Consider the following 27,228-nt stretch of genomic DNA (forward strand, 5'->3'; position numbering starts at 1 on the left):
TCCCGGCCGCCCGGCCTTTGAAATTTGGCGCCATCCGGAGGGCGGGGCCTTCGGGGTCCTTCACGCCAGGGCTGCCCGTGGCCCGCCTGCGTCCGCGGGCTTTGGGACTTCCCGGAGTTCCACGGCAAACTCCCCGTGGGACGGGTGGAATGCCCTGTTTAGCATTGCCTTATGTTTTCTGAGTGAATCCCTGCATGCTCGGTGGGCGCCGGAGGACCGTCCGTCAGGCTTTGGACAGGCGATCGCCGAGGACGCCATGTTTTTTCCTTGACAGGTGGTGGGGTGGGTCCCGGGCGCGCGGGTCCGGCTGTCCGGGCGCTCCTTGCAATTCTCCTCACACCCTGGGCTGGGGCTACCCGGGAAGGCAGGGGTCGCCCTGTTGACCGGGTCAGGCGTTTGGGACGTGCGCCGCTGAGGACGTGCTCTCGCCAGGCAGCATCAGTCAAGTCAGAGCGCAGCTTTAGGTGACGGGGGCGGGCGAGGCGATGCTCGTCGAGCAAACTTCACTTTGTGGCGGCTGCTGAGCCTTGGAAGGACTTCGACACCCACCTTGGCTTCTCATTCCTTTATCCAAGCTGCACTTTTGTAATCATGTAATGGCGTTCAGAAACACGGATTTTCAATTTAGCTGTGGTAAAATTATGGTTAAGCAATGAACATCCCTGCTTACATATAGCGTGTTGAAGTTTTTGCGTGTGTTGATTTCGCATCCTGAAAAACCACAGGAGAGAGGCAAAGATAATAAATTGTCATCCACACCCCACACCCGTTTAGTATTCCCTCATACATTCATATTTTTGATTTTTTACCTTTCTTCCGCCCAGTATTGTCACCATCATGCCCGGCACCGGTTTTCCTTCTTGAAAACTCCAATAACACCTAAAACTTCCTTTCATTTATTCTCCCGAGTTTCTGCCACATACTAGGCATTCGACTGATAATAGACTGAATTTCTCTGAATGTTCTCATCTGCTTCCGTAGTCAGCCTTATTCATCGTGGAGTGCAGGCACCAGAGACTGAAGCCAGTTGGCAAAGACTGGCAGCCTTATGTGAAGCCAGTTATGCTTCATATAGCAAATAGAACATAGCCAGTGTGCCAAGAAAGACCTCCCTCTCCTGGGCTTCATGGACCTAACAGAGCAAGTACTTGCAAAAAGAACCCCTGTGGTACAAATTTGAGAGAGGCCCTTGCTATGTAAAAGTCCCATGAGAATCAATCCTTTTTTTTTTTCCAGCTTCCTCGTCCACTTCTATTCTCAGCATTGCTTTCTTTTTCTCAATAAATTGTGTTTATTATTATTTTTAACTATGCGTATTATTGGGTCAGTGCTTTGTCTTGGAACACAAACGCATCGAATCCTAACACACCCGGTTATGGTTAGTTATGCCTGTCTTAACCTCTAGACTACCAGCTTCTGGGTTCTGAGTCATCAGTGTTATCTACAAGACTTAGTGTTTATACAGAGGAGGCACTCAGAGCATATTTGCAGAAAGGATAAATCGATAGTACGTGTAGATATGCTATTTAAATTATAGGAATATGTGCTATTTGCTTAGCAAACAGAGCAGGCTCATCTTAAATTCATATTTCTTTTAAAAGATAGCCATTTAGTCTCTCTTCTGATTCAGTCTCCCTCTACCTTGGGAATGAGACAGAAAAAGTTAGCTTTAAATGGATTCAAGTTTTAAAATGTAATGTGAAAAGATGAAAGTATCACAGGGAAATAATTTATTTTAAATGACAACCACCACCAAATCAAAACAAAACAAAACAGTGAAAGGAATTGAGTCCAGGACTTTGCAGCAGCTAGACAAGTCCTCTGTTATTAAGCCATATCCCTAGTGACTCTGTGGCTGACTTTCTTAAGGATTCTCTCTCACACATGCACACAAACACATGGACACACAAGAATTTTAAAATAAAACCTAAAAGCAGTAATTTAAGACATAGACAAAATTTAAAGTACATAAACTTTTAACTCCCCCCCCCACCTAGCATATTAGATATCTTAGAATATCTAAGGTATTCCTAAAGGTGCAATAGTGGTACTTATCCCTTGGGAATTAACCAACAGCTGTCTTATTGGACATGAGAACCATTCAGCTAGAGGGAAACCTTGCCTGGTACTGAAAACTTGGCTGACTACCCGTGGCTAGCGAGGTCAAGAATCTTAAAGGAGAATCGTCATCCATCCTAAACCAGAAAAAATCCTAACCTCATTCTAACCCTTATCTCTGAACCCAAACACAAGCATAGCTCCTTCCCTTCATCAACGCTGCTCTTCTTCCCAGCAGAGGGAGGCCTTGGCAGCAAGCCACAGCTGGACAAAAAGAAGAGAACAGCTGACTCTGAGGCGGATGCCCAGCCCCTCCTGGGCATCTACACCGCAATCGCTAACACCTAAGACTCAGGCAACATCCCAGAAGAGGGAGGTGGAATGGTTCTAAGAGCCAGAGGCCAAGCACATCTGCTTCCGGATTGTATCTCCTAAATATGTCAGGCAAACGACCCTCATCGAAACAGTGTAGCCGCCTTAACAAGACCTAGAGAATGGCAACAGCAGTTGACACAAAAATGGAATTGGGGGAAATCTCATAAGGAAACATTAGAGGAAGAGCTACAAGGTAATTAAGACTGCTGTGTGTGTGTGTGTGTGTGTGTGTGTGTGTGTGTGTGTGAGAGAGAGAGAGAGAGAGAGAGAGAGAGAGAGAGAGAGAGAGAGAGAGAAACTAGTCTTCCTCAGCATGAGTCCTGTAAATGGTTATCCAATCCCAAGTAGTCTGCCCTGAAAACATATGCAGATAGACAACACTAAAGAGATTCAGCAGCTGCATTTTTATATTTATTTACATATATATGACAGTAATAATGAAAGAAAATGGGCCATGAATTTGAGAAGAAGGGAGGCATGAAACAGGTTTAAGGGAGGAGAGTGAAGGGGGAAATGATATAAATACAGTATGCATATATAAAATAAAACTATACATTTAATTTAAAATTGATACTTTAGGGCTGGAGAGATGGCTCAGAGGTTAAGAGCACTGCCTGCTCTTCCAAAGGTCCTGAGTTCAATTCCCAGCAACCACATGGTGGCTCACAACCATCTGTAATGGGGTCTGGTGCCCTCTTCTGGCCTGCAGGGATACACACAGACAGAATATTGTATACATAATAAATAAATATTTTAAAAAAATTGATACATTATATTAACATGTACATGATTACTCTCTATAACTAAATTCAATTTTTAAAAAAATTTGCATGAAAAAATATGCTTAATTTTGGATATCAGTTGATTGGTTTAAAGAATATTGGTGGATAGTGGTGGCCCATGCCCTTAATCCCAGCACTTGGGAGGCAGAGGCAGGTGTATCTCTGTGATTTTGAGGCTAGCCTGGTCTACAGAGCAAGTTCCAGGACAGCCATTGCTACACAGAAAAACCCTGTCTCAAAAAACCAACAAACAGGTGCTGGAGAGATGGTTCAGTGGTTAAGAGCACTGTTTGCTCTTCCAGAGCGCCCTGAGCTCAATTCCCAGCAACCATATGGTCACTCACAACCATCTGTAATAAGATTTGGCACCTTCTCCTGACCAGCAGGCATACATGTAGATAGAACACTATATACATAATAAAAAATTAAAAAACCAACCAACAAAACAAACAAATTACATCACTGTTCTTGAAGGTGTCTATGAGGTTTCTTCTAGAGAAGACAGATGAGAAAGTAGAGTAGTGAGGAAGATCCACCCTCCACTACATAGGCACCAGGAAGCGGTGTGTGTGTGTGTGTGTGTGTGTGTGTGTGTGAGATCTTTCTAGTACTTTTAACAGGACACCCTCAGTCGTCAAGCCTTCAGTTTCTGAGGCCTTTGGATTGGACTGAGCCATGCTACTAGCATCTTAGGGTTTTTAGCTTGCAGGTGGTATGTGAGCCAATTTTTATAATAGATTACCTTAACAATATGGATATCAATCATTTATCTAGCTATCCATCTACCCACATAGTGTATTGGTTCTGTCCCTTTGGAGAACCTTGAATAATACGAATTTTAAAGTCAATAGTTGTTCTGGAGAGCACGATCACTGTCGTCATTATTATTAAAGATAGGATCCTTGTATGTGGCTCAGGCTGACCTGCACCCGTGCTCTATAGCTCAGCTGGCTTTGAATTCACATTTGAATTTGATTCTCTAGCCTTATCCTCCCAAATGCGCTACCACACCTGACTCAAGAAAGAAGCTTTTTTCTTTGACAGCATCTTACTAAACAGCCCTGGCTGGCATGGAATTTTCTGTGTAAACCAGGCTCCAATTCACAGAGACGTTGGGATTAAAGGAGTATACCACACACCTGGCCAATAAACAGACTTTTACTGAGCGTTGTAAGTTGGTTTTGGCATTTCTGAAATTTTATTTTTAAATTTGATTTAACTTAGAGACAGGGTTTCATTATATAGCCCTGACTGGCCTGGAACTTGGTACGTAGACCAGGTAGGCCTCCAACTCAGAGATCTGTCAACTTCTGCCTCTCACGTGCTGGGATTAATTCCACACCCAGCTGGAATTGGTTTTCTATCTGATTTTACCTAAACTGCTATGCTGTCTAAGAGCACAGAGAACACCGATTGTCGCTGAAAGTAGTGTGAAGTCAGTGATAGTGCTTCGCTAACAAATATAAGACATATAAATAATATAAATATAAACATAGAGTCAATCATTAGCACCTTCCCAAAGGTTGGGACCATAACTCTTTGTTTAAAAATTCTTTATTTATTTTTATTTTACGTGCATTGGTGTTTTGCCTGCATGTGGGTGTCAGATCTCTTGGAACTGGAGTTACAGACAGCTGTGAAGCCACCATGTGGCAGCTAGGAATTGAATCAAGGTCCTCTGGAAGAGGAGCCAATGCTTTTAATCACTGAGCCATCTCACCAACCCTGGAATGATGAAGTCTATTCAATATAATAATTTGGCAATTATCAGCAAATTGGCAGGTGAGTACACGCAAGCCTGCAAGCATACATTTTCCAGATTGGCCCAGACTCACTGGTATAATGCTAGCCAGTCTCTCAGAGGCAGCTAGGAAAACACAGATGCTCTTTGGATCTCAAGAGACCTGATCAAAGAGATCTGCCAGACTCTTCGAGAACGGCCCACTAGCTAGGAGGGGTGGGCTACTTGTTTTGGTAAAGTCTAAAGTCAGTGATCCCACCAATAGCAACCAGGGCCGCATAGATGAACCAAAAATAAGGCACCGATAAGCCAGCATGCTTTGGCACTATTGACTTTATTCTTTGTCTAGTATTTCATTCAGGTCTGTGTCCCATATGCTTGCTTAGTTGTATTATATGTCATCAAAGCTAAAAAGGAAAATAGAAGTGGAATTGGAAGGATTATTTCAGGACTATGTACAATTTTATGTTTCTGTGGAAATATGGCATCTAGATCAGATATTTACTTGCATTCTGAAATTTATTGTTAGTTGTTTTGGTATCAAATTACCTAATCAAAAGCACCCTTTATTTCAAATTACTTCTTCAAATTCAGCCACCTAAACTGCTGTTGGTGGTACAAACCCAGTACTTGGAATGGAGGCAAATGTAAGTCCACACTGGGCAGGTAGCAAGTTCCCGGCGTGCCTAGATTCCACAGGGAGACTGTTACAAAAACAACAAACAACAAAAACAACAGAAAAAAATTATTATTTTTTACATTTATTATTAAATGTACCAAGTACTTTTAGGTATGAAGTATACTAAAGGTAATATACGCAAGTATATTGAAATATTGAACACCTTAACATTATTTGCCAATCTCTAGAAGTTGTTTTATCTCTCTGTGGAGCGTATCAAATCCAAAAACGGAAAAGCCGTTGTTTAAATAAGAGGGAAAGAGACCCCTATCGTTGACGCCTGATCATTGCAGTTGTTTTAAGTTGTTTTATAAATTCACGCCAGTAGGTGTCAGTGTTGAGCGAATGCTAAGCTCGGTTTTCTGCCTCAAAAACATTTTAAAAGCTTGCGGTCTTAAAGAAAAATCTTTAAGAAAACAATGTAAAATAACGTTGAAAACGTAAAAAGAGACGGGGTCTCGCTATGTTGCCCAGGCTGGAGTGCAGTGGCTATTCACAGGCGCGATCCCACTACTGATCAGCACGGGAGTTTTGACCTGCTCCGTTTCCGACCTGGGCCGGTTCACCCCTCCTTAGGCAACCTGGTGGTCCCCCGCTCCCGGGAGGTCACCATATTGATGCCGAACTTAGTGCGGACACCCGATCGGCATAGCGCACTACAGCCCAGAACTCCTGGACTCAAGCGATCCTCCTGTCTCAGCCTCCCGAGTAGCTGGGACTACAGGCGTGCGCCACCGCGCCCGGCGATCGGCAGCGCGGCCGGGAAGATACTAGAGGTTTGCCTGCGGTGACGTCAGCCAGTGTGCCCGCCCCGTCGTCTCGAGAGCTGTCACTCAAACCGCCCTGCCCACGACCAACGCCGCTGCACTGCGCACGCGTCACGCCTGAGCGGTGTCTTCTGGGTAAAGTGTGGCTCCGTAAAGTTTGAAGAGCGCATGCGTGCGCTGGCTCGCTCCTTTTGGCTCGTCGGCCGTCAGTGAGGCAACATGGGTCACCAGCAGCTCTACTGGAGTCACCCGCGGAAGTTCGGCCAGGGATCCCGCTCCTGGTGAGAAGCGGATGGTGGGGTTGTGCGTAGGGGAAAGGGCCGCTGTGGGCGGCGGGGCTGCTGGAGGTGACGGCGCCCGCGGGCGGCGCGCAGGCCCGGCGTTCGGAGCCTCCATGGCGGCCGCCGCCATCACGGGCCCGTGCAGGACGGGCGGGCGGGGTGCGGGCGGTGCGCCCCGTCCTCGGTGAGAAATGGCCTGACTGGATGCCTTCTCTTTCTCTTCCCCCGTGCAGCCGCGTCTGCTCAAACCGCCACGGTCTGATCCGGAAATACGGGCTGAACATGTGCCGCCAGTGTTTCCGGCAGTACGCGAAGGACATCGGCTTCATTAAGGTACGCGCCCTCCGACGCCATCGTCCCCGTGCGGGCGGGAGCCTCGGACCGAGACCCACCGGCCGAGGGGGCTGGAAAGGGCAGGGACACCCATGCTTGGCCGGGTTTGGGTGTCAGCTTGGTAGGAGAGCCTACGCTTTCTCCGTAGTAGCTGAGGATTTGCTAATCGAGTACGCGTCTTAAATGTCCTGCCGGCGGCGTTAGATCATAGGCTGGGAAGAGCCTTAGATTGGGGGCCCGGTAGACTTGTTTAGCCAAGGTTTTTTTGTCTTTCGTGGGTTCTGGGGTCGTGGTCACATTGCTACTTGAAACTTTGTTGATGCCCAAATCACTCTTTTGGTCAAAAACAATTTGCTTTTTGGCATAAAACCACCTGCTTTCTCTTTAACTGGACCAGTTTGCTTTTTCAAGTCAGGGTATTTCTGTGTCCCTGGAACTCTTGAGCTCTGTAGGCCATGCTGGCCTTGGTGGGCTGGGATTAAAGGTGTGAGCCACCACACCCGAATTCGGGACCAGTTTTCAAAAAGCTTGTGTTTAATGGGCCTACATATTTTATGTGAGCTCTCCGGTGCAGCAGGGACAGTTTTTAAGTTCAAAATTCCAATATTGGAAATAATTTTCATTATACTAATTATTACCGTAAGCCTAGTAATATACAGTGTGGAGCTCTGAGTGACTTAGTGTGAGAGGATCGTAGATAGAATGGTTCGGGCTCCCTGACAGCTTTGTCAGACTAAGATGAGCTGTGGCAAACTGCTTTGTAGCTCTGGTGAGTGAACTAGTAAAAGATGGCAGGATCTAATAAATTCTCTTTTTCTTTGCAGTTGGACTAAGCGACCTTGAATGGATTCTTCAAGACTCTTCCCAGTGGAAAAGATGAACGCCAGTCTTTGTACATAAGAATAAAACAAAGTGAAGACCTTCAAGTTGTGTTTCTTTCTTCCTTCCTTTCTTTTTTTGAGACAGGATTTCTAAATACAAGCTGGCCTCAAACTCAGATCCATTCATCCGCTTCTGCCTCCCTAGTGCTGGGATCAACAATTTAATTTTTTTTTTAGTGTTCTGCCCCCACCCCCGTTTTTCGAGACAGGGTTTCTCTTTAGCTTTGTAGCCTATCCTGAAGTAGATTAGGAAACTCAAAGAGATCCTCCTGCTTCCTGAGTGCTGGGATTAAAGGCGTGTATCTCCTCCTGTCATTAGAGCATTTTATCAGTTGATCTAAATTCCCAGCCCTGATACGTGGTGTTTTACTGTGTCCAGAAATTTTAAAAATGCCTTAGGGGGGGGGAGGGAGCGGGAACTTCCCTCCTAAGGCATGTACACATGTTGGTATGTATGATGAAAAAGATTTTCTTTTTTTTTAAAAAAAATAAAATGCCTTAGTGCTGGAGAGAGTTGTTTTTTGGGGGGTGGTGTGGTTGGAGGATTTCTCTAACTCTGGCTGTGCTGGAGCTTGCTTTGTAGACCAGACTGGCCTCCATCTGCCTCCTGAGGGTTCTTAAGTGGGCCCGTGGCTCATAGCCATCTAGCTTCAGTTCAGGGAATCCTTCCTATGGGTACTGCACATACATAGCTTGCAGACAAATGTTTGCTTGATAGCTTCTGCAGATCTAGGAAGCTGGTCAATGAAGGCTAACTCAGGGAAAGATGTATGAGTTTTTAACTTGACCGGGTAAGTAACAGACCAGAAAGTTGTTTTCACTAAAGTTTATGGTCTGGACTTGCCATGAGTTTGGGAATCTATTACAGTGTTTTTAGCCAGATGGATGTGCTGCACACCTTTTGATCTCAACACTCGGGAGGCAGAGCCAGACCAGTACTACATGGAGACTAAACAATACAGTGCTCTTTGGTTGGTAGGGTTTCACTGTGTAGTTGAAGTTTGTCTTGAACTTTGGCTCTCTGGCCTCATCACCTAGTGCTTGAATTAAAAGTATATATAATTACAGTTGGTTTGCAGTGGTCTTAGTTACACCCCCTAGAGGTAAGATGGGGCCAGCTTGGTTTCCAGGGCTACATAGTGAGACTGTCTAAAGGGCAGAGGAGATGGTTTAGTGGATTAAGGTGTTTGCCAAGCCTATAGAACCCACATGATAGGAGAAAGCCAAGTCTTGCAAATTGTCCCATGACATGTGCTCTTCTCCATGTGTGTATAAATAGAAAAGTATTAAGAGATGGGTCCTGGAGGTGACTCCAGGTTTGAGAAGCTATTAGGTCTTGGGAATTCTGTACCAAATTCAGATGTGCTGAATTGGTGGGTCAGTAGTATGTTAGTGGAAGCAAAGTGCTGGCTGTTAGGAGGCCTTACTCTTTATACCTGTGTTGAAAGCATGGCCAGAGCTGTGTTTATGCACTCTAACCCAGTGCTTAAGAGGCTGGGCCTAGAGGAAATGGGACCAAGGCAGTGAGAATCTAAGCAGGTGATCTTGGACCGGCACTGGCTGGAGTGGTTTAAGTTCTGTCGAAGGTGGGAGATGGGAGCAACTGGAAGAATTATTGGTAGGATGGAAAGCAGGTTTGGAGAAAGTATTGCCATACTGTTTCCAATGCCCATTAGACAGCCAGTGCAGCCTTCTAGGAAGTGCTTTTTTTTTTTTTTTTTTTTTGGTTTTTGTTTTGTGGAGCCTGTCCTGAAACTAGCTCTTGTAGACCAGGCTAGCCACCTGCCTGCCTCTACTACCTGAGCTTTGGGATTAAAGGTGTGTGCCACCCCTGCCCAGCTAAATGCTTGTTTAAATTATGGAGTACAGTAGGGTGAAAACTGGAAACAGAATTTTCACTGTCCTTTAGAGTGTGGAGGCCTGTATTTTCAGGTCTCTTACACGAAAGAAAGGATTCTTGCGTTATTCGGGGTTTAGGGCTGAGCAAATCAGGATGAAGGTGTGTAAGACTTTAAGACAAACCTGAAGCCATTTTTGACAATTCTGAATCCTCTCAGCCTCTGCGCCATAGTGCTTCCCCTCCTCCCCTGGGAACCAAGGACCTAACAGCTACACTCGCACGTACTCAGTTCCCATATACGTATGCTTTGGTTCGGTCCCCTGGAAAATGGGGTCAAAATGACCTCTTACCTCATCTGATCTGGCAACAGCTCTCCAGTCAATTATTGGTAATAGCCCTTTGAATAAGCCAATCAAAATAGTCAAGAAACAACCTCCCTTGCTTCTCTGGCCCCTTTAAAAGTAGACTGTACCAGCTATTCGAGGTCCCTCAGCTTCCCAAATGCTGGTGGGGGACCCTGTCATGACAGAATTAATAAAATCCTCATGCTTTTGCATCGACTGTGGTGTGTGAGGTGGTCTCTGGGGGCGACTTGGTGTTTGGACGCCAGAGTCCAACAGGTGGAGATCTTAGCAGGGTGTGGTGTGTGCCAGTATGCCAGCTTTCAAGGTGGAGGAAGGAGGATCAAGAATTGACAGTTGGTTTGCCTTCAGAAGTTCAGACCAGCCTGGGCCAAGTGTGGGATCTGTTTTAAGCAGGGAGTGAGCTATACCACGTGCATTTGACAAAAAAAGCAGAATTGATGTCTCCACTGTTTGATGTGACACGGAAAGTGACAAGAGAAGTGGCTGGGAAAAAGCTGATTGGATTTTAACTGCAGTTAAATTGCCTGTTGTTTTTAAAAGCATTGCTGGTGAACTTCCCAAAAGGACTTACAAGCTCATGGGATCAAGAATCCTGAAATCCAAAAGTTTACAAGCTTCCTAGTGCTCCATCTTGACCTTTAGAGAGATCAGTTGCAGTTGTGATCTAGGTGTGGTACAGGCTAGAACTCACTATTTGGTAGGTGGGGGCAGGAGGGTCAAGAGTTCAAGGACAGCTTAGGGGAAGTAGTGAGTTAGAGGCCAGGCTCACCAGCACAAAATCAAAACCACCCTCAACTGCTGTCAAGAACCATCTAAGAAAGCTATATTTTAGTCAGGGTGTAGGATGTTCTTTTGGCAATGGGGTGAGCTTCATGTTGTATATTGAGGATGGACAAGAAGTTGTCAGTTGAGCAAGTATAGAGAGAATCTGGGAGCTGAAGACAAGAGAAACTTAACACATATTTCATGTTTCAGTGTGAGAAGAATCTGACTTGATCATGCGTCTCCTGGATGAACCTGAGGTCTGTGCTAGTCTGATGGCCCTGAGTAAATTCTGTAACACACTCGCAGTTCAGGAATACGAGAGGGAAACTAGCCAGTCCCAACCCCTTGTGATACCGGAGGAAAGCCTGCTGTGGCCTGGCTACTCTACCCGGGCTGAACAGGACTCTCAATAGAGATTGTTTAAATTTGTTCTTTGCTAGACCGCATGTGCAGGGCTTTACAGACGTTTCCTTATTAAGGTTTAGAGTCCCTTTCAGGAGACTTGCTCCTCGTTACATAGCTCAGGAGACTAATGTTTAGACATAAGGTAACTTCCCCAAAAGGCCAATCATGGGGTAGTTACCCCAAGGTAATCTTCCCAAGAGATCAATCATGGGGTAGTTACCCCAAGGTAACTTCCCCAAAAGGCCAATCATGGGGTAGTTACCCCAAGGTAATCTTCCCAAGAGAGACAAAACTGAACCAGAACTTGAGTCTGACATCGTTGCTTAAGCTCTTAACCGTCACAGCACACGGTGAAAGAACTACCTCTATCTCCAAAAGTCATTTATTACATATGCTAGTGTGTTTACAACAGCACAGGCAAGATGCCTTGCATTAATTAGCAGGGGACCCCAAATAAACTTTGATGGCAAAATATCCTCGCTAGAGAGCCAGTGGAGCACAGCTTTTAGGCTGGGGTCTCTGGTCTGTTGTGGCCTTTGAAACAATGCTGAATGCTTGGACTACTTATTCCTCAACTTCTGGAGACTGGGAAGTTAAAGTCACGGCACTAGTGAAGGATATGCTCTGAGCTGTGGCTCAGATAGTGCTTTCTTAAGTGTCCTCACTGTGGGTGACAAGTGAGTGCCCTTGGGATTCACTAACCTCCCAAAGGCCTTACCTGAAATCACTGCCTCGGGGACTAGGGCTTCAACGTGAGTTTTGGGGTGGCTTTTCTCCAGCTGTGAGAACTCATCCCCATTTTACAAATGTAGTTGGCAGGCACAAGGGATTGCACAGCCAGTAAGGTTCAGACCAGGCAGTAGTTTAAAAATCACTCCTGCCACTAAACTCTGAATGCCCAGCAGCAAGGGAAAGCTTTAGCAGATATCTGTAGTCTAACAAGCAGAAACAATTTTCAGTGGAAGGTAGGAGACTGTGCATGTGGTGTGATTTCATTGTTACAGGAAAGCGGCCATTCCATTATGTCCGCTCGCCTCTGTGACAAATGTAGGTACGGCAGCAGATTAGAACTCTGTTAGGCCTGGGATATCTGGCGACTGCTGTGAATAATATCCTTGATATCAGTATTGTTAGGCCTTTTCTCCTTATGTCAGCTCATTCTGTTATGACTATGATTATTATTGAAACTAGATTGTTTTCTCGTATAGTATATCCTGATTACACTTTCCCTCTCTCTCCTCCCTCCACTCCCGAGTTCCTCTCCACCTCCCTTCCTTTTCAGATCCACTCCCTTTCTGTCTCTCATTAGAAAAGAACAGGCTTCTAAGTGATAACAACTGAACACGACAAAATAAAATATAAGATGAAGCAAAAACTTACACTGAAGTTGGACAAGGCAGCCTAACAGGAGGAAAAGAGTCCCAAGAGCAGGAACAAGAGCCAGAGACCCACTCATTCTCACATCAGGCATCCCATAAAAAATACTAAGCTAATAGCTATAATATATACGCAGAGGACCTGGCGTAGGCCCATGTGGGACCAGTGCTTGCTGCTTCATTCTAAATGAGCTCATAAGTGCCTTGCTTAATGGATTCAGAGGGCCTGGTGTCCTCCATTCCTCCCCCCCCCCCCAACTCCTACAATCTTTCTGCCTTCTCTTCCTCGGGATTCCTTGAGCTCTGAGTGGGAGGGATCTGATGGAGACCTCCAATTTAAACTCTCTCCACATAATGTCAGCCAGCTCATTCTAACCTGAGAGTGCTCTGACAGTGACTTCTTTCAGGCATCCTTCTGACTGCCTTTGCTAATTTCATTTGTCACCCGAGCTCCATGTGATCCTATACAGAACAAGTCTATCTTCTGCAAGACAAAGGGTCAAATATTTAGGCATAAGGGCCCTAGAATGTTCTCATTTCCAGGATATCTATTGCTGGTATTTGTTTTGAAAAAATTATTTAATTTTAATTTTTTTTACGTTATGTGTATACGTGTGTTTGTGTGAAGTTATTGTGCATGTGTAGGTGCCCATGGAGACTATTGCTACAACTGGAGTGATGGGCAACTGTTTGTGAGCTACCTAATATATGTGTAGGGAACCAAACTCACATCTTTTGCAAGAAGGATAAATGGTCTTAACACTGAACCATCTCTGTCTGTCTGTCTGTCTGTCTGTCTGTCTGTCTCTCTCTCTCTCTCTCTAACATAGGTACTAAATTTTTATTTATTTACAAATATGTGCAAATGTGTGTGTGTGTGTGTGTGTTAGGGTGTTATGACATTACGAGTTCAAGTACTTGCAGAGGCAGGAAGAGTCCATAGGTTTCCCCAAAACTGGAGTCACAGGCAGTTGTAAGCCTCCAGGTCGGAGCTGGGAACAGAACTCTAGTAAGTAAGCAGTAAATGCTCTTAACAGCTAAACCATCTCTCCAGCCCCAGCTGCTCTCAGTTTGGTTTGCAGGGATTCTATTTCTGCATAGGCTAGGCTGGCCTTGAACTCACGGAGATCCTCCTGCCTCTGCCTCCCAAGTGCTGGAACTAAACGTGTGTACCACTATGCCCAGCTAATGAAATCTTTTTTGAAAAGTTCTTTGTAGGGCTGTAGAGATGGTTCAGACCTTTTGCCAGTACCCATGTCCAATATAGGTGTAGGAACTGACACCCTCTTCAGGTCTCTGCAGAAATAAGTACAAGAGACACACACAGATACATAAATAATACTACAAACCAGTTATTGGTGCTGGTTACAGATGTTCTGTATGGAGTTTTTAAAACTCTAGGGAGTGACAAACTGAATCTGGGTAGGCTAATTATTATGTAGTCTTGAATTTAAGGTGATTTGCTGTAGAAACACAGTGTAGAATAAGCATTGGGAATCCAGGACTGTCAATCATGCAGGCCTATTTTCTTAGGTTTCAAGGACTGTTTTTTTTTTTAAACTATAAATAAATGTTTAGTCCCATTTGTGAGATTCCCAGAATATCTGGGAAAATAGGCCATATTTGAAGGTCATATAAGCTTAGGAAATAAGCATGATTCATTGTTATTTTTTAACTTTAAATATGTGTATATATAGAGAGATTATAATACAATGACATCATTTCCCTTTCCCTTTCCTCTCTTCAAACATTCCCATTCAGGCCGCGCGGTGGTGGCGCACGCCTTTAATCCCAGCACTTGGGAGGCAGAGGCAGGCGGATCTCTGTGAGTTCGAGACCATCCTGGTCTACAGAGCTAGTTCCAGGACAGGCTCCAAAGCCACAGAGAAACCCTGTCTCGAAAAACCAAAAAAACAAAACAAAAAAAACCTCAAAAAACATTCCCATTCACTCACTTCTTGCTATCTTTCAAATTCATGTCCTCTTTTTTTTTCTTTTCTTTTTTTTTTTTTTGTGTGTATGCCTAAATAGATAAAAACAACTTGCTCCCTCTTTATAGTGTTACCTGTAATACATTTTCAGGGACCATTTGGTATTGGATAACTAAGCGGTGTGCTCTTCCCTGGGGAAGACTGTTTCTCCCGCTCTCAGCACTCCTTACTTGCCTGGTTCTTTGTCTAGGGCTGAGGTCTGGAGAGCTTTCTCCCCTCCACATCTGTATGTCTACTGGTGTTGTCCTTGTTTAGGTAGCCGTGTTACTAAGACTTCCAGGGTGTGGCTTCTGACATTTCCAGGAGTCACACTCTCACAATAAGCTTTTTGTTCTGCTGACTCTTGCAATCTTTCTGCCCCCTCTTCTGCAATGATCTCTGAGCCTTAGGCACAGGAACTTTGTTATAGTTGTATCAGTTGGGACTAGACTCCACACCTCTGAATTTTGATCATGTGTGGTTTTCTGTAACGGTCTTTGTTACAAAGAGACATTTCCTTGATTAGGGTGAGAACTTCACTATGGTGGTTTGGATAAAAATGGCTCCCATAGGCCCATAGAGAATGGCACTATTAGGAGCTGTGGCCTTGTTGGAGCAAGTGTGACTTTATTGGAGGAGCTGTGCCACTAGTGGGTGGGCTGTGAGGTCTCAGAACTCAAGCCTGACCAGTGTGTCACTGTCACTTCCTGCTTCCTGTGGATCCAAATGTGGCGTTCTCAGCTACCTCTCCAGCACCATGTCTGCCTGCATGCCGCCATGCTTCCCAAAATGATGACAATGGACTAAACCTCTGAGCAGTAAGCCAGCCCCAATTAAATGTTTTCCTTTATAAGAGTTGCTCTGGTCATGGTGTCTCTTCACAGCAATAAAACCCTAAGACATACTCTTATTTGTGGGTTTAAGGATAAATATTAGATTGTAGTTAGGGGTTATGCTGATTTATTAAGTGTGGTAATTCATAGCTTATTAATTAATTATCACAGTGCTGTGCCTGCATGTATGCTGGAAGGCCAGAAGAGGGCACCAGATCTCATTTTAGATGATTGTGAACCACCATGTGTTTGCTGGGAATTGAACTCAAGACCTCTGGAAGAAAAGTCAGTGCTCTTAAGCACTGAGACATCTCTCCAGCCCTCATTGCTATTTTATTAATATGTCTCTAAAACTTTCACAGAAAATGTTAATTTTGTTGGACTTTTTGGTTCTCAGCTGAGGAGATTCAACTGGACTCTTTCCCCCTTTTCCGGTTCCCTCATCTCAACTCCCTTTTCCTTCAGATGGAATCTCTAGCCCAGGCTGGCCTCAGACTCATTATGTAGTCAAGGGTAGCCTTGAACTTCTAGTTCGTCTTGCCTCTACCACCCAGCTTATTAGGAGTTGGTGATCAAGGCCAGGGCTTCTGCCTACTGAACGACAACCCCACCACCCTCACCCTCTGCGCATGTCCTTTCAATAATCTGTTTCCTCATACCGTCTAGTTATTCTCTTCCTGGATTACTGTCCGTTCCCCAGACCTTCCCATTTCTGTGCGGCTGACTCCTCCTGAACTTTAATGTCCCTGGTCAACTAATGAGAAGGAACCTGCAGCCACTAGAAGTTGACCGTAAACCCGAAGGAGAGTTAGGCCACATAGGTAGCAAGTGCAGTCTCACCAAGATGATGGATCTTTAGTTCATGACACTGAGGTGAAAGGGCAGGAACAGGAAGGCAAGGGATGGCTTTCTTTTCCTTCCTTCCTTCCTTCCTTCCTTCCTTCCTTCTTTCCCCTTTCCTCCTGTCTTTCATTCCTCCCCCCCCCCCTTTTTTTGAGACAGGGTTTCTCTGTGTATCTCTGCTGTCCTGGAACTCACTCTGTAGACCAGGTTGGCCTCAAACTCAGAGATCTGCCTGCCTCTGCCTCCCTGAGTGCTGGAATTAAAGGTGTGCACCACCACCACCAGACAGGGTGAGTTTCTAAAAAGGCAATAAAGAGAAGGGGAGGACCCAGGGTGCCGTACCATACCCAAGTCAGCTTCTGGGCATGGGATTCCTAGCCTTAGGGCCATTCCCATCTTGAAGAGATAAAGCTGTTACTTTCCCTGTCTTTGAGGCTTTGTCTTCTGTGTTTCACTAACATTCAATTCTTTGTGTCAGGGAAGTCCAGAAATCCCCTAGATCAGTGGTTCTCAACTTGTGGGTCGTGACCCCTTTGAGGTTAAATGACTCTTTCACAAGGATGGCCTAAGACCATCAGAGAACACATGTAGCTATATTACAATTAATAATATTAATAAGATTAAAGTCAAGAAGTAGCAATGAAACAATTTTATGGGAGTCACCACAACGTGAGGAACTTTATTAAATGGTCGAAGCATTAGAAAGGGTGAGAACCAGTGCTCCAGACTTCTGCCAGCACCCCTTTATAAGACAATTCGGAAGCTGGGCTGTGGTGGTGCACGCCTTTGATCCCAGCCCTTGGGAGGCAGAGGCAGGCGGATCTCTGTGAATTCGAGGCCAGCCTGGTCTACAGAGCGAGTTCCAACAGGCTCCAAAGTTACAGAGAGAAACCCTGTCTTGAAAAAAAAAGACAGTTAAGATAATCTTACAATATTCACATAAGATCCTGTACAAACAGGGAAGGAGTTTATTTTCATTGGAAGACTGTAGCTTGTTGCTGAGGTTTTGAAGAAGGGAGAAGAGTAAAGAAATATCTGAAGAAATAAGTGAGGAGACTTTTTAAAAAGAGAGAGGAAAAAAAACCACCCCTTTCTTCTTGTATAGCACAATGATTCTGTCTGCCCCTGGGGATATAGGCTTATACTGACCAAGCTGAGGATGTGTTTGGCTGCAGCCATATTCAAGAGATAACTTCCCAAGTTCCAACTGTATATAATCTAAATGCAGAAGTGAGCGCTGTAGGTATGTTTAAGATTTCAAGTGTTGAAGCAGCAAGCGAGAAAAAAAATGGCTTAGTTTAATAACACTGTAAGAGTGTAAGTACCAATAGCGTGATGTACATGTGCAACCTGGTAGTAATTACGCCGATTGTGTAAACAGCTCCCCTGTGTCGACACACTGAGACGCCACTGCTGAATAGCAAGCTTTAACAGCAACTGCTGGAAAAATCAATAAGTCTTTTCCCCGGGAACCAGAGATATATGGGTTGCTAAAACCCCTAACAATTGCCCATAAAGTGTAATAGCTCATTATATTAATGCTAAAGGAGGCTTGCATTTTATTTCCTAAATAATAACAAGATTGCAAATTAAAGGACTAGTTGACAGAGTGATAAACATTCACAGCAGCACAGACAAATCAATAAGAGAATAAGATAAAAAGAAATGGAACCTGGTTCTCGGCGGTGTATTCATTGACTTTCCCAGCCTGAGCCCTGCTCGCCCCGCCCCTTCCGTGTTCTCGCTTTCCCCTACCCGCAAATCCTGCTTCACCGGGCACTCGGGCATCTGCTCTTCCTCTGATGCTAATTAACTCATATTAACATTCATGAAGATTGAGTGCGGACATTCGGCACAGATGATGCATCCTGCCAACGGCAGAAGGAGAAGGCTTGCGGAAACCCGCACAGAATTGGAACTGCAGCCACAAGACCGGTGGTTCTCAACCTTCCTCTTGCTGGGACCCTTTAACACAGCTCCTCATGTTGCGGTGATTCCACCCCCCCCCCCCCCCCGCCAATAAAATTATTTCATTGCTACTTTAAACTGTAATTTTGCTATTGTTATGAATCATAACGTAAATACCTGACATGCAACTCTGAAGGGGTCCTGAACCACAGGTTGAGAACCACTGTACAAGACAAAGCTGGTTCATTCTACCAGCACTGACACCCTGGAGAAATCCAGGTAGGGGTAGCCCAGCGGTGGAGAAGCCAACTTTACCACTGCAGGATTTAGTTTTTTTATGTTATCATTGTTGTTGCTATTATATTTCATTTTTTTAAAATATTTATTTATTTATTTATTATGTACACAATATTCTGTCTGTGTGTATGCCTGCAGGCCAGCAGAGGGCACCAGACCCCATTATAGATGGTTGTGAGCCACCATGTGGTTGCTGGGAATTGAACTCAGGACCTTTGGAAGAGCAGGCAATGCTCTTAACCTCTGAGCCATCTCTCCAGCCCCATATTTCATTTTTTGAGACAAGATATTGCTCTGTAAACCCAGACCAGCCTAGAGTTTTACCATGTAGTCCAGGCTGGCTTTGAACTCAAAGCAGTTCTCCTGCCTCGGCTTCCAAATTTCTGGGGTTACTGGCATGAGTTTATGCTCTGCTAAACTGCCTTTGTCCCAGGGTGGTGCTAAACGCCCAGTTAGGACTCATGTGCTGGTGCCCAGCCAGGACTCCTGGAGAGAACGTGTTTATCCAGTCATCCTCCTGCTCCTGGACTCCTGGAGAGAACGTGTTTATCCAGCCATCCTCCTGCTCCAGGACTCCTGGAGAGACTGTGTTTATCCAGCCACCCTCCTGCTCCAGGATCCCTTTTTCAGCACTCATTCCTTTATCTTCTCACACCAGGGTAATTTTGCAGCCTCTGGGGAAAAACACTACTGTTTAGCAACTCATGATGGCAAATGTCTATAATCCCAGCACTCCAGAGGCAAGAGGCAGGCAGGAGGCTCTCTGAGTTTGAAGCCAGCCTGGTCTACATAGTAAGTTCTAGGTCACCTAGACAGTGAGACTCTGTCTCAGAACAACACACAGCAAAACCAAAACCAAAAATCCAACAAAATACAGCTGTTACATCTGAGTGTTCTTTGAAAGATATCTTCAGACTCAAGGTTTTGTAGCAGCAAAGATTTCATATTTATTTAGTGCCATCGAGCAGTTTCTCACACACTGTCTCCACTGATCTTCTGAAAAGCAGATAACGGTTGTTATGTGTGTTTTATAGGCCATAAAACCGAGGCTGCTAGGGATTAAATGACTTGGAGATGCACAGCTAATAAGCTGTGTAGCTATAATTTGATCAACTGACTTCAAGGCCAGAGTTTTTACATTATGGGCATTATTGATAGTGCTACCTTATTTTTTTTTTGTGTGTGTCGGGGGTAGGTTTTTCCTTTCTGTTTTTTTGCGTGTCTATGTGTGGTATGTGCGTGTGTGCATGAATGTGTTTGGGTGTGTGCTCATCTGTGTGTGGTGGACAGAGACTGATGTCAGGTATCTTCTGTGGTTTTACTCTACCTTATATATATTGAGACTGGGACTCTTATCTGACCCTAGAATTTGCCAACTTGGCTAGTGTGGCTTGCCAGCTTGCTCTGGGGGATCCCTTGTCTCTACTGCTCAGGAACTGGTGTTACAGGTGGGCCTACCCAGAATTTGTGTGGATACTTAAGGTCTGCTTGTGCAACAAATGCCTACCCACTGAGCCATCTCTCCAACCCCAATATATTTATTTTCTCTTTATCTCTCTTTCTCCTTCCTCCATTTGTCCATCTCTCCTTGTCTTCTTTTTTCTTTCCCTGTCATAGAACTCACCTGTAGACCAGGCTGGCCTTGAACTCAGAATTCCTCTTGCCTCTGCCTCCTGAGAGCTGGGATCAAAAATTGTGTACCACTACTGCCTGACTTTCTTTTCTTTTCTTTTCTTTTCTTTTCCTTTCATTTCTTTTCTTTTCTTTTCTTTTCTTTCCTTTTCTTTTCTTTTCTTTTCTTTTCTTTTCTTTTCTTTTCTTTTCTTATGATACAGGCTTTTCATGAAGTCAAGACTGGCCATGAACTTGCTGTGTGGTAGAGGCTGGTATAGTCTTAAACTCCTGTGTCCCCAGCTCTACCTCCCAAGCTGGGATTGAAAGACCCCAGTGGTGGGCAGTCTTTCAGGCTAAGGAGACCCTCCCAAGGAACAGCGAGATCACTCTTCGGATGCAAACAGCAAGAGGCTTTATTCAGTACACAGGTACCTGGGGCGACTTAGTCTCTCGAAAGACAAAGCGCGCCTGCAGACTGGGGGAAGGTCTTTTTATAGGAAAGAGGGCAGCAGAAGCAGATTACAGAAGCAAATGCATTGTTAGTGGTCAGTTGGAATGGGGCAAGGGGCACAGGTGGTTTTTCCTTTCCCAGCACAGATGTATGGGAACAGATATCCTGTTTCCCTTTTGTTCTTTCTTTCCTTTTACAGCACAGATGTATGGCAACAGATTTCCTGTTAATTGATGTCCTGTCCTAATCTATGGATATAAATATCCTGTTTTGCAGCCAGGGACCCTGACCTTACTCTGCACTTACAGTCGTTCGTCAAAAGCTTTGTGAAATGACGTTACAGCAGCTAAGCTGGGATCTTTCATAGGGGGAGTTGTCTCTTCTGTGAATTGCTGATATTCTAAGTTGGGCATATGTGCTGACTATAGGCATCCGGGTTCCCTAAGCAAACGGGATGTTCTCATGGGAGCAGGCCAGCTGCGGGTTCTGGGAGGGGGTATCCAGAGGGCCTTCCACTTTTCCTGTTTCTAGTTTGGCTCCTTATCGCTTGGGGCCAGATGGCTGACCGGCTGACCGCAGATATCTTGCCTGGCTTCTCCGCCCTTGTTCTCAAGTCGAACTTCCCTGCTTTAATGTTACTTGTGTTGCTCCAAAGTTTAAGCCTGGCGTTGCTGCTGCTTAGCTGTTTGTCTATACTGTGGGGGTCTTTCAGGGATTACAAGTGTTTGCAAGCATGTTTGGATTGGCATATATGTGTGTGTGTGTGTGTTCTCCTGTTTTAAGGCAAGCAAGCATAGAGAATAGTTTAATAGCCTGGAACTCCAGTTGATTTGGGTTATACACAGCCCCGCTCTGATATTGTACTTGACACTCTGACATCCTTACACTGCACTTAAACAATGTTCTTAGCAACCTGTTAGCAATCTAGGACCTCCCAAGCTCCCCCGCAACCTGCCTTGAGTTGCATATACACCTGACTTCAAAAGTGGAGCAGGTTTCTTTCTTCCTAATGACCATGACAGCTTCTAGTTAGTCATACTCCTAGTTATGTCTGGACACCATACAAGATGGGCTGATCTGGCCTCAACTGGTTTTGGGTACACGCACAGTAGGGCAAAGCTATATCTTCAAGTGAACTTTTAGGGAGAATCTTCTTTTTTTTTTTTTTTTTTTTTTTTTTTTTTTTGGTTTTTCGAGACAGGGTTTCTCTGTGGCTTTGGAGCCTGTCCTGGAACCAGCTCTGTAGACCAGGCTGGTCTCGAACTCACAGAGATCCTCCTGCCTCTGCCTCCCGAGTGCTGGGATTAAAGGCGTGTGCCACCACCGCCCAGCTAGGGAGAATCTTCTGCCTACCATTTTAGGCCTATGAGTAATTTGCTATGCATATTATTAAAATCAGATCATTGGTTTAATTATAATTTCCCATTATAAGAAGGAACATGTGCAACAGAAATAAGTATGTGATATAATCAATCAAAACAAAGAACCATTCTCATTATGCTTCTAGTAACCAAACTCTTTTTGAACATCATAAAAAAAAAACCCTTCAAAAAACAACCAGGACCCTTGGGTATCTTTACCCTTGTGGCCTGCTGTTCCCTCTCAGTAAGTGTGCCAGACCTTACCCATGATGGAAGTGCCATTCGGGTTGTAAAATTCAGCATATAGACAGCACCACCATCCAAAACGAAAACAGAGATCTAACCCACCAAAGTCCATAGTTCTGGAAAGTGTCTAAATGGACTAATAATGCAATAAAAATGGGGGATTTTGACCACACTGTGAACCCTGAGTTTGCATTTACATTTATTAAATAAAATCAACCTTGGGTTAGGAGGCTGAGTTAGCAACTAGTTGACAGAAAGTAATCATAGAGTATCAGAGGGCTTCTGGGAGAGATAGAGAGGCACAGGAAGTAGTAGTTTCTGGTTTGGGGGAGTGGAATCACGGGTTACCAGCGAGGAGAAAAGGTTGGCTTTCTGCTACTCAGCTTCTCTGAGATTGCTGGTTTCCACCACAGCCTTTGAATTTTAAGTTTTATTCGTTAAGTAGAGCGATAGAGATTTCATTAAAGTTACCTTTAAGCAGCAGGAACGGGACAAGTGCCTGTGGGAATAGAACTCGCCCCAGGCTGTGGCCTGAGTGGTCATCTGCCGCTAGAGGAGCAGGCCAGTGACTGTGGAGTCACAATCATTGGCTGAAACAACAGCGCAATCACAGCTGAAGTTGAAGGAACGTTTGGCGCTCCAGCACGAGGCGCGAACACAAGGACAGAGAGGTCACGCCAGCTGGCACGGAGGCAGTGCCAGGGGCACTCACAGCAGGTGGCTACAGCAGGTGGCTGTTGTTCGCCAGGACTCCGGAAAGCAGGCTCAAATTGTGGGAGGGGCTTGAGTTTGTCACCGCTACTGAGACGTCAGCAGATTTTGTGAGATACCTGGGAAGTCCTTTATGGGAGAGCTAAATAATACAGAAAGAAAATCTTTCCCACATTGAGAATGGGGAACATCACAATGCAGTGTGCTAGGATCCTGTATAGTGTGACTATGGGTGGTTTGAAAATGAAAAACTTAAATGAGGGGATAAATGACTTAGCTGGGATCGACATAATGTCGATTGAAATTACTATCAGTTTGGTAATCAATATTTTCTCCTCGAAAAAGTGGCTTGATAACTGTGCCTAATATGATAATTTGATTGATAATATGTAGGCATTAGAAAGATTTACTAGTGAGAATAAGAAAAATTTGGCTGATAAGATACAAGTCTTAGAAGGACTTACTACTGATAAGTTATAAACTTTAGAAAGACCCACTAATAAAAATAAGAAACATACTCCGACACAAACAGGAATTTAGAGCAGGATCTACCACCCCATTGCATTGTGGAACTGCAGAGGAGCAGCCTACAGTTATTAGAACAACAGCCTTAATTTATCCAGTTACCATACGACAGTAGGCACCATCAAGGTTAGGCAGAAGTTAACTGGAGTCCCATAGAAATGATAGATCTGGAGAGGTTTAAGGTAGCAGTCATTTCATATGGCATGAATTCACCCTTTGTGAAACAGATGTTAAATTTATGGGCAACTAGGAATAGAATCATTCCATAAGACTGGAAAGATTTAGTTACAGTAGTATTAAATGCTCTTCCTCAGTAACAATGGAGAACATGGTGGAGAGAAGGAACTAGAGTCCAGGAACAATGAGATAGGAATAGAGGTCATGAGATTTCCAAAGACCAGCGTCTCGTGGGGACCAGTATTCTGATTTGCAAAGAGAGTCTCTATTTGATGATAATACCTTGATTCTGTGCCGTATAGCAGCTTTGAATGCTTGGGACAAGGTTGAAGAATCAGGAAAGAGGATTAAATCATTTACTTAAATTATACAAGTCCCCAAAGACGTTTTCACTGATTTTCACAAAGATTGACTTCAGCTGTAAATAGGATGATATCATACCCAGAAGTTAGACAAATATTAATTGAAACTTTGGCTTTCAAAAATGCTAATTCAGAATGCAAAGGGGTGATTAGAGGCAAGATCAGCACCCATAGCTGAATGCATCTGATACTGGATGTCAGACAGCTGATACTGGATTGTAGAAGGAGCTGCGGGCTGCGTTCCCGCCCGGATCCCAGCTAGCTTACCCCCGAGATAACAACACACAAATTGTATTCTTTTAAACACTGCTTGGCCCATTAGCTCTAGCCTCTTCTTTGCTAGTTCTCACATCTTGCTTAACCCATTTCTAATAATCTGTGTAGCACCACAAAGTTTTCTTTTTCTTTTCTCAGTCTCTTCCTCCCTCCCTCCCTCCCTCCCTCCCTCCCTCCCTCCCTTCCTTTTTCTTTTTGTAAGACAGGGTCTCTCTATGTAGCTCTAGCTATTCTAGAACTCTCTATGTAGACTAACTAGGCTGACCTTAAAAATCACAGAGATCTACCTGCCTGCCTCTGCCTTCCTGGTACTGGGATTAATGGGATTAAAGTGTTTTGATGGATATATAAAATAAATGATTTTTTTTTGGATAGGGTCTCTTTATATATAGGCTGTTCTCAAAATCAGAGTTCTGCCTGCCTTTGCCTCCTAAATGCTGGGATTAAAGGCGTGCCCCACCACACCCAGTAGCCTTTTTTTTTTCCATTTAGGTTCAACTGAAAACATTTTCAAATTAGATGCATTTTTTTAAAATCTATTTATTATATATACAGTGTTCTGCCTGCGGGCCAGAAGAGGGTGCCAGATCTCATCGTGGTTGTGAGCCACCATATGGTTGGTGGGACTCAAACTCAGGACCTCTGGAAGAGCAGTCAGTAAGTATTCTTAACCACGGAGCCATCTCTCCAACTGCCAAATTAGATGCTTTTGCTGAAAGAGCTGTGAGAGAGAGAGTAGAGCTCAAGAGGGACATGACAGGATGCCAAGACCTCCAGAACAAGCATGCACAAACCCTCTAGTAACAAAGGAGCATTTTCACAGGCAAACATCTGGCTCCCCATGTGGGTGAGAACAGCTGTGCTGCTGTTTGCCACTCAAGTTATTCTCATTCCATTGTTAACAGGGTCCTCGAGCCTGAGGAAGACATTTATTTCCTAATATTGGTCACTCAAGGAAAGGGCTGTTGTATGACCTCAAACACAGTTTCAAGCCAAAATAGAGAGCTCCCTTGTTTCCTTGGGGTACGTTATCATTGTCTAGAAACAATACAATTCCCATATTAATTGTTACTCTTGGTAACTTAAGAGTAGCAGGGTTGGTCAGTCAGATGCAGACTACTAGGGAAAACTTGGCCTTTTCGCCCATGTGTGCAGGACGTGGCAAACAACAGAAGGAAGGATGCTCGCTTGGTCTGTTGGCCTTTCACATTAACCCGCGAAGCTTAAGTCCCCAATCTGCATTCTAGATTCTTGGAGGAAAACGTGTGCTGTTCAATTGACCTTTATTTAACAAGCAGCAATCGTACCTGGCCCTGGGGTCTCTGACAACGCTATAGATTGACCTTTCAAATAAGGTCCGTTCCTTGTTTCGGAGGAGACACGATGCCTCCTGTTATCGTGATTTCTCTCTAGCATGATTGAACATTTGTTAAAGGTTCTAAAACAATGTACTTCGAACCAAAGCATGCTCAGTCCTAACGTGGCCCAGGAGACTCTCAGGGAAAGCTATATAGAATTAGGAAGCTAGATGGCAGAGTGATCACACAGTTAAAAGCTTCATATGCCATTGCAGAGAGAGCTAAGCCCTTGAATAAAAAAAAAAAAGAGAGAAATTCTTGCTTATATGAATGGCAGAAACAAGGTGCTTTAATTTGATGGTAAAAAAAAAGACATTTTTAAAGGTTAAAGTCAGAAAAATATATTGCAGATTTGATAATTATAACAAACTTCATGCATGAAACTTCTTGAAGAGTTAGAAAGCAGCTAATGTATATAATTTAATTTAAAAAGGGCTGGAGAGATGGCTCAGTGGTTAAAAGCACTGACTGCCCTTGCAGAGGACCTGGGTTCAATTTCCAGCACTGACCTGGCAGCTCATAACTATCTGTAACTCCAGCTCCAGGAGATCTGACACCCTCATACAGACATACTTGCAAGCAAAACACCAATGCACATAAAATAAGAATAAATAAATCATTAATATTAAAAAAAAGAATGACAGGGCTAGGCAGTGGTGGCTCAAGCCTTTCATCCCAGGACTTGGAAGGCAGTGCAGTTGGATCTCTCAGTTCGAGGCCACCCTAGTCTATAGAGTGAGTTCCAGGATAGCCAGGGATGCACAGAGAGACCTTGTCTTGCCCCTGCTTCTACCCTCCCACAAATGACAGAGTTTATTGGAGATATGGATTTGGCAGAGGCCAGTACAGGGAGCCTCTTTTTATTTTCTCATTTTCTCCCTTTCTTCCTTGCTATTTAGACCGTTTTGCTATGTAGCACAGGCTAACCTCAGACTTGACCTTGCCCTGCTATAGCCTTTGCAGTGCTGGGATTACAGGTCTTCATCACTCTGGGCAATGTAGTCCAGGCTGGCCTAGAACTTTTGATCTTCCTGCCTTATCTTCAGCTCAAGTGATTCATGTATCTCTTTCAAGCCCTTCTGATGAAGTTCCTGTATTTAAATTTCTATCCATTGTATTCCTTTGTTCTCTTCACGGCTCTCATTGTGGAGTGTGCATCAACTCCTTTACATCGCTAGGATATGGACAAAAGCAGATATCTGAAGATGCCTAAGATATTGAACCCAAAGTAAGAAAACCACTGGGCACTGGTGGCACACACCTTGAATCCCAGCACTTGGGAGGCAGAGGCAGGGGGAGCTCTGTGAGTTCAAGGCCAGCCTGGTCTACCAAGCGAGTTCCAGGACAGCCGGGTCTGTTACGAGGAAAGAAAAACAAAGGTGGGAAAAGCATCAGGGAACACAGCAGTATGACAGTTGCCCAGTGCTTTGTGTCCAGGCCACTGGGGTCCTGTGACCTTGGCTGTATCGCGTAATTTCTCTGAACTGTGCTTTTCTTTCTTAGCAAACGTGAGGTTTACAATCCTGGGCTGCAGAGCTGCCTTGCCGTTGTGAGAAATGACTGCCGTGGTATTGTGATATATTAGGAAATGCATATTTGGTCTGTACCCTTAGGTCCCAGCGCATAGCTCCTGAGACCCTTGCTGTCA

The 27,228-nt window shown here is 44.5% G+C and overlaps 1 protein-coding gene across 1 annotated transcript; it reads left to right on the forward strand.

Annotated features, from left to right (window-relative positions):
* Window positions 1–6,522: 6,522 nt before the first annotated feature.
* On the forward strand, window positions 6,523–7,942 carry Rps29 (ribosomal protein S29). The gene is made up of 3 exons (XM_041658589.1): window positions 6,523–6,683; window positions 6,917–7,016; window positions 7,841–7,942. The coding sequence occupies exons 1-3, from the start codon at window positions 6,622–6,624 to the stop codon at window positions 7,847–7,849; spliced, it is 171 nt and encodes a 56-aa protein (XP_041514523.1). The 5' UTR covers window positions 6,523–6,621; the 3' UTR covers window positions 7,850–7,942.
* The last annotated feature ends 19,286 nt before the right edge of the window (window positions 7,943–27,228 follow it).

The sequence above is a fragment of the Microtus oregoni genome, unplaced genomic scaffold (genome assembly GCF_018167655.1).
Source record: "Microtus oregoni isolate MIOR12 unplaced genomic scaffold, Mior012 000009F_ref0000495, whole genome shotgun sequence".
Lineage (NCBI taxonomy): Eukaryota > Metazoa > Chordata > Mammalia > Rodentia > Cricetidae > Microtus > Microtus oregoni.

Excerpts from the sequence above, each read along its gene's own strand:
- Rps29 (XM_041658589.1), top strand. The coding sequence starts at position 6,622 with ATGGGTCACCAGCAGCTCTACTGGAGTCACCCGCGGAAGTTCGGCCAG. Across the intron at positions 6,684-6,916 it reads GGCCAGGGATCCCGCTCCTG|CCGCGTCTGCTCAAACCGCC; the intron begins GTGAGAAGCGGA and ends TCCCCCGTGCAG.